The 7,435-nt window shown below is 42.2% G+C and overlaps 1 protein-coding gene across 1 annotated transcript in view; it reads left to right on the top strand.

The window, feature by feature from the left end:
- Positions 1 to 7,435, top strand: part of mrvi1 (murine retrovirus integration site 1 homolog) — a 26,981-nt gene that overhangs the window by 16,089 nt on the left and 3,457 nt on the right. The window contains exons 12-18 of the mRNA XM_037695659.1: positions 933 to 1,073; positions 1,209 to 1,340; positions 4,154 to 4,307; positions 4,545 to 4,594; positions 4,724 to 4,858; positions 5,585 to 5,637; positions 6,270 to 6,380. Of these exons, the coding sequence (XP_037551587.1) occupies positions 933 to 1,073; positions 1,209 to 1,340; positions 4,154 to 4,307; positions 4,545 to 4,594; positions 4,724 to 4,858; positions 5,585 to 5,637; positions 6,270 to 6,380 (776 nt within the window). The remainder of the gene's footprint in view (positions 1 to 932; positions 1,074 to 1,208; positions 1,341 to 4,153; positions 4,308 to 4,544; positions 4,595 to 4,723; positions 4,859 to 5,584; positions 5,638 to 6,269; positions 6,381 to 7,435) is intronic.

The raw sequence follows: 7,435 nt of genomic DNA, 5'->3' as shown, positions 1-7,435 counted from the left end.
AGGTGTTTTAAACCCTTCCCACACTCTTGTAATATTCTGAACAATGTTTCTAAAAGTTCTCAAAGAGCACAGAATGTCTTGATTTCAGCTCCCTGCCTCAGCTGTTCTCAACCACCTGCAAGTGCTTTTGGCCACGCCCACTTCTACGCACTGCATGCAGAACAGCTGATCAGCTGCAGCAGGAAGTTTATCCTGCAGCATGGGCTGCACAAAGGTGCAGGAGGTGCAAAATAATTTAAAATAATTTATTTTAAATAAAAATGTCATCCCGATCGTGCGGCTCATTCATCAATCAACCAATCGTGTCATGTCCAGTCCTATTTTGAAAACAAACAAACGATAGAGTGAGTCCACGATAAACGAACTGCGTAGTAGCGAGGGATTACTGTATTACTCTTTAACTCTGTCAAACTTGATGATTTTTTTTTCTTAATTCCCAGATAAATTTAGAATCTTTAAACTATTTATTGTTATTACTTCTATAGGGCAAGTATAACAGGAAAGATCATATTTGGAATGTACTAAAAAAAAGTGAAATCCTCCCTGCTGCTTTGTGATGAGTCTTTGCCTTAAGAGGAGGAGTTCAAGCACCTGAGAGTTTTGTTCACCAGTGATGATAGGATGGATCTGGAGATGGATCAGCTGATAAAGACCCAGATCAGCTGATAAAGACCCAGACTAAAGGTTTATCGTGGTAAAGAAGAAGCTGAGCCACAAGGCAAAGCTCTCAATTTACTGGTCCATCTACGTTCTAACTCTCACCTACGGTCGCCTATTGGATCATGACCAAAATAACCAGATTCTAGATGCAAGCAGCTGAAACAAGCTTCCTCCATGAGGTGACTATAGGCTCCTCCATGCAGAAGGTGAAGAGCTTGATTCTTGCCAAGTGAGTCATGAGTCTGTGTGTTAAAGGAACTTCCTCTCCACAGAATGCCTTTGTCCAGCTGTCTCTGGCGTTTCGTAATGACAACTACACCCTGGAGACGAGACTCAAACAAGCGGAGAGGGAGAGGAACCTGACTGAGGAAGATGCAGAGAAGGAACTAGAGGAGTTCAAAGGCTCACTGAAGGTCGGTCCTTGAAGCAGCAACACACTGTCCACGTGTCCTTCTCTTTAATGGACCCTGTTTACAGTCAAGAGCGCCGTGTTGACCTCTTTGCTTCCCTTGTTTCTCTTTGCGTGGTGTTACGGTGTTGTCTTGCAGACGACTGCACCGCAGTGGCAGAACGTGGAGCAGCGTGAAGCCTACCAGTGCCTCGTGGAGACGGTGGCGGTGCTGCACCGTCTCACCACCCGGCTCTCCAGCAGAGCAGAGATAGTTGGAGCAGTTCGACAGGTTCTGCTTTCAATCCACAGCGCCCCTCGTTACAAGATGCAGTTTGTTGATCTATCGTCTGCATTTCTAAACAGTTTTCTTCATGGTCTCCGGGGACAACTGGAATGCCTGTTTGGCAGTAATTTTAAAACTAACAATGAAACAATCTGACCCATGTCGTGGCTGACCCGATGCCAACCAAAACAAACATTAAAAATTATGTTTCTCCAAGACAACAGTCTTTATTTATAACCCAGGAAGACTCGGTTGAATTACTGTCGGCCATTTTTGTGCAGCAAAAAATCTGTTGCGTTATTACAATTACACAAAAATGATGGGATCCCATAAATAATCTCCTTTGTTCCCCAAAGATCTACTGAAGGACTTTCAGCTCGTCTTGACAGCAAAGCTTCAAACTGATCAGCTCCTAATTGTATTTTTTTTTACTTAAAGGAACTGAATCATAATAAATAAATGAATAGTCATAATCACAATAATAAATGTGGCTCCTTTAGGAGAGACTTGTTTTAACCCAAACTCTTAAAAGATCCTCTAAAATTAAAGGTACAGGTCAAATGGGGAATTTACAATAAATCAGATCCAAATGCAATCATATTTTATTTAAAAATATATCAAATGTATTATTTTTAACAAATTATAAACTGGCAAAAACATTTTTTTTCATTATTTTGACTCTTAACTGAAAATCTTTTTCTTCTTCTTCTTCTTTCAGCTTTACCCTCTTCAGGGGTCGCCACACCAAGTCATCCTCCATCTTTCTCTGTCCTCTCTGTCCTCTGTCCTCACTCCAACTACCTCCATGTCCTCTCTAACTCCATGTGTCTCCTCTTTGTCTTTTTCCTGGAGCTGCATTTCTAACATCCTTCTACCAATATACCCACTGTCCCTCCTCTGGACATGTCCAAACCATCTCAGTCTGGTCTCTCTAACTTTATCTCCCAGTTGTTCAACCTGTGCTGTACCTCTGATGATCTCATTCCTGATCTTCTCCATCCTTGTCTCTCCTAAGGAGAAGCTCAACATCTTCATTTCTGCCACGTCCAGTTCTGTCTCCTGTCTTTTTGTCCATGTCTCTGTCTCCAGACCATACAACATAGCTGGTCTCACCACTGTCCTGCAAACTTTTCCTTCACCATTTTATCACAAATCACTCCTGAAACTTTTCTCCATCACTCCATCCTGCCTGGACTCTCTTCTTCACCTCTTCACCACACTCCCCATGTTCCTGGACAGTGGACCCCAAGTCCTTGAAGTCCTGCACCTTTGTGACCTCTGCTCCTTGTAGCCTCACTGTTCCATCTCCTCCCTCTCATTCACACACGTGGACTCTGTCTTACTACGACTGACTTTCATTCCTCTTCTTTCAAGTGCATACCTGCACCTCTCCAAATTCGCTTCCACCTGTTCCCTGTTCTCATCAAAGATCACAATGTCAGAAGAAGGGGCTCAGAGTCGATCCTTGATGCAGTCCTACCTCCACCTTGAAGCTATCTGTCACTCCTACAGCACATCTCACCACTGTCCTGCTGTCCTCATACATGTCTTGTACCAGACTAACATGTCCTGCTGTCCTCATACATGTCCTGTACCAGTCTAACATGTCCTGCTGTCCTCATACATGTCCTGTACCAGACTAACATACTTCTCTGCCACTCCAGATTTCCTCGTGCAACACCACTCATTCAACCTTTATTTAGACAGATGAGTCACATTGAGCCTAGAAGACTCATTTACAAGTGATATCTGTTTAAAAAGACAAAAAGTAGTGAAACTGGACCCATGTAGGAACCACACCTCCTCCCTCGGCACCCTGTCAGATGCTTTTCTGCATCCACAAAGACACAATGAAGTTCTTTCTGACCCTCTCTGTACTTCTCCATCAACATCCTCAAAGCAAAGATATCAGTTATCAGGCTCCTCTCTTGTGGAACCAACTTCCAGTGTCTGTTCGTGATTGTCCAGTTTTAAGACTGGGATTAAGACTTTCCTTTTGGATAGATCCTATAGTTAGGGTTGTTATGCTGCTATAGACTTAGACTACTAGAAGACAAATTGACCTCATTTCCTTAAATGAATTGTTAAAACTGAATAGTTTTCATTTTGATACTATTTCTATCTTAACATGTGATTCTTGACCTGCCATTGTGTATCCGTTCCTCTCAAACCCAGCTGGTCGAAGCAGATGGTCCTCTTGTCCTGAGCTGGTTCTGCTAAAGGTTTCTTCCTCATGAGGGAGTTTTTCTTTCCACTGTCGCCTTCATGCTTGTTCAAGATGAGAGTTCTGTGATGGAGTTAAACTCAAAGCTGCTCCTCAGATAAATAAAGTTCAATTATTATTTTTATATATGAATGTTTCTGTTCAGTCCCTGAGACGACTTATGCTGTGACTTGGCACTTTATAAATATTGTATTTTTCAGACTATATGGTGCACTCAAAATCCTTTAATTTTCTGAAAAATCAACAGTGAGCCTTATAATCCGTTGCGCCTTATGTACTTACTGACCTCGAACCGATTTTATGTGGTACACTGTGCTCAAAAAACTGTCAAAATATTTTAGTTTTGCTTAATACGCCTTATAATCCGGTGCACAGTAAAGTCCAAAAAATACGGTAAACTGAATTGAACCCTCTTGTTTCTGTAAGTTTCATGCAGTGCTGTTCTTGTATTTTTTTAGTGTAAGGCTGAGTGACGTCTTAAAGGTCAAAGGCCGATAGCTCATTTTAGAGCTCGAACGCAGACGATCAGAGTGTTTGATGATTTAAAACACCTTGTGGTGCAGGTCTCGTGAACTGAAAATCTATTGTCCAACAGGAGAAACGTATGAACAAAGCCACTGAGGTCATGATGCAATACGTGGAAAATCTGAAGAGGACGTACGAGAAAGACCACGCAGAGCTGATGGAGTTTAAGAAACTGGCCAACCAGAACTCAAATCGATGTTATGGAGCCTCTGGAGAACCTGGAGGTAAAGACGACAAGTTCTGCCACCATAATGTCGTTTTCCTGTTTTAAGCCTTTGTTGTTTGTAGAACTGATTTCATTTAAAATTCACAGCTTGAACTTTATTTATTTATTTATTTATTTTTATTTGCAAATGTCAAATATTAATGCTGTGATGCTTCCCAGCTGCACTGTGAGAATCCTATAAGGAAACTGATGCTTTCTGTACTAATATTGTTTTACTTCTATGCTCTTTGTCAAGATGAAGGAGTCCCACGGTCGTCCAGATCCATGTCCATCACCCTTGGAAAAGTAATCTATAAGATCGTTCAGCTTTTTCCCTCCTTAGTTTGGTTTTCAGAATTAATTCATTTGATCTGACTTTCAAATCTGAAGTTTTTTTAATTTTTCCTCTTCTTATTTTTACCATTTCATTCATAGGCTTTGCCCAGGCGAAGGGTAAGCGTAGCGGTGGTGCCTAAGTTTAACCTCCTCAACATCCCGGGTCCAAACTCAACTACTGCCGGCCCGGGCTCAGCAGCAGGATCCACAGCGGGTCCTGCTCTTCCTGCCCTGGTAGGTCTTCCTGTTCTGATGTGACATGATGGGAAATGTTGTACGAAGCATCCGATGTGGTGACGTCAACCCAACATGCCTGACTGCTGAATGAAAGGTCATCAGGAGTTCAGGAGCAGTTTCTGCCTCGTTTAGAATTAAATCATTTATATCTATTTGAAATGTTTGCCTTTTGTTGTCTCACACACCTCTGTGTAACATTGTTGTTATATAGATGAGCTAATGGAAAATATATATGTACTGGATATAATAGTTTTGCATGCTTACAGTGCTAGTGTGAGTGTATGTGTGTGATTATTTAACCGTATGTTAGCAAAAAGTCTCATGAACCAGTGGGCAGATTGTATTAACCTTTTCTGAAATTGATTATTGGATGTGCATCTACAACTGATTACTGGAGTCATACCAATTCAAGATGGGTGCCACAGCTAAGTGACGTTAGAGAACGCACAAATGGCTTTAACTCTGTCAATTTTAAATATTTTAAGCCTAATTCTGGTTTGGTGGTAGCTGAGAATGATCCCCAGTGCATACTGTGAGAGCTCAAACTTTGACTTGTAAGGCAGAAGGTGATATGAAATATGTCAAGTAATGCTAGACCTTTTATTTTTTTTAGTTTTAGCTGTTAAAAATGCAAAGTTTCTACTTCCCTTAAAATATTGCAGTTAATAATTAACAGTTTTCTGCTTTAAGGAAAATAATTTTCTTCAACCCTGTTCTCTTCAGTGTGAAGCAAATGACGCCAAAAGCAGCTCGTCGCCAGACGCAGCAGCAGACTGGTATGTTCACTTGTTCACACGTGCACAACTTCACTCCGTGTAATTCTCATGACGATGTTCAGTTTTTCAAGCTTGCCATGAAAACAATGCTCCATGAGAAACCCTGAACTTTTAATCAGTCTTATCCAAGCATTTTGTGCTGCGTTGGGGACATGTGTGGGGGTTGTTTGTGTGACCTGCAGGATGTGTTTTAACGGTGCAGAGAAAGCCCCAGTGAGCTCACACTAACCCTGGAAGTGCAAAAACAATAATCAAACCCCACCGCAGTTGAGGGATATGCTATGCTGGGTCGTAATCCAAACATTTGTGAAAGAGGTTGACAAAGTGCAGGCGCAGGCCTCCAGTCATATCGTGGTTATAAAGTGCGGCCCAGTCGAGCTCTCGAATGTTCTGCGATGAGAACAGTGGAAACAAATGTGGCAGCTCCGTCTCTTCTGTTTGCGTTCGCTGTGACTGCGGCGGCGGAGGTGATGCACACCCCACTCATCCAGAGCTGCAGCGTGTTCATCATGCAGACACAGCTCGTGTCGTTTTCATGGAACCCAACGACGAAACGTTTCAAAACATCTGCTGCGTTAGCCGCTGGTGTCCAGCGCTGACTGTTCTGTTCTTTCCTATCTGAAACAATACAGTGGAAAGAGTGTGCTGGAGCAGGAAAGCGAGCCAGCCAAACCTTCAGTAAACTTGGAGGAGATCAAAGCTGAGATCAAGGCAAAGATTGAGGAGGAAGCGTACAATAAAGGGTGAGGCTCTCTTCTGCTCCTCAACACATGAAAACGTTTTGTGATGGCAGTTTTATTGTCAATAAATATTCACTGGCATGTCTGTTTACAGAAAATAATTTCTCATAATGTCAACTGTAACGCAAAGACAGGACTGTTAAATTAATAACTTTACAAACCGCACTAAGTCATCGCTTACAGTTCAAGCTTGAATAACTTCTAAAAGCTTTATAGAGTCAGCTGTTTCTGTGAAGGACGTGGACGTTGTGAGGCTTGGATCATTTGAATCATGGCTCAGTTTCAGCAAGTTGTACAGAACCTGACATTTCCAGAGCTTAGCATTCTGTAAAATGACAAAAAAAAAAATGAATGTGATACTAGAGCTGCATCATGTGCAAGTGAGAACAACTTATTTTAGAGGAATTATATGTGCAAGTTGTGCTGATCATCCTTCAGCGAACCAAAAATCTGGATCTATATGTGTCTGTCAGGGGGGGTTGGTAAAGGTTTATGGATGTTAATCACTGCTAATGTTAAATTAATGTTGAACCATGTGTTCAGAGAGGAGCCTGAGGCACCTGACATCTCCAAGGCCGGTCTGTGATCCGAGGCCATCATGAGCTGTGGTGCTGATAAGCGTGCATTAAAAATGTCTCAGTGGTTTTGCACCATCTTATCTTGCAGAGCTGCTATTACCTTATGAACCCCCGCAGACCCTAAGGTCCTCTGGCACTGGACTACTAACACTTGCAGTAGTCAGAACTCACACTTACGGTGAGGCTTCTGTCCAGTACTTTGGCCCCCGTCTGTGGAATAGTCTGCCGGAGAACCTGAGGGCCGCAGAGACTCTTGTTGTTTTTAAGAGCAGGCTCAAGACCCAACTTTGTGTTTGGTGCATTGTTTTTATCTTGTGGGTTTATTGTTTATAATTCTGTACAGCAATTTGAGCTGCTTTTAGTATGAAGGAGGCTTTATGAATAAGATGGATGGATGGATGGATGGATGGATGGATGGATGGATGGATGGATGGATGGATGGATGGATGGATGGATGGATAGATGGATGGATGGATGGAT

Source organism: Nematolebias whitei, chromosome 2, assembly GCF_014905685.2.
Source record: "Nematolebias whitei isolate Nwh7 chromosome 2, NemWhi1, whole genome shotgun sequence".
NCBI classification, from domain to species: Eukaryota; Metazoa; Chordata; class Actinopteri; order Cyprinodontiformes; family Rivulidae; genus Nematolebias; species Nematolebias whitei.
This window is presented reverse-complemented; position numbering and strand designations above follow the sequence as displayed.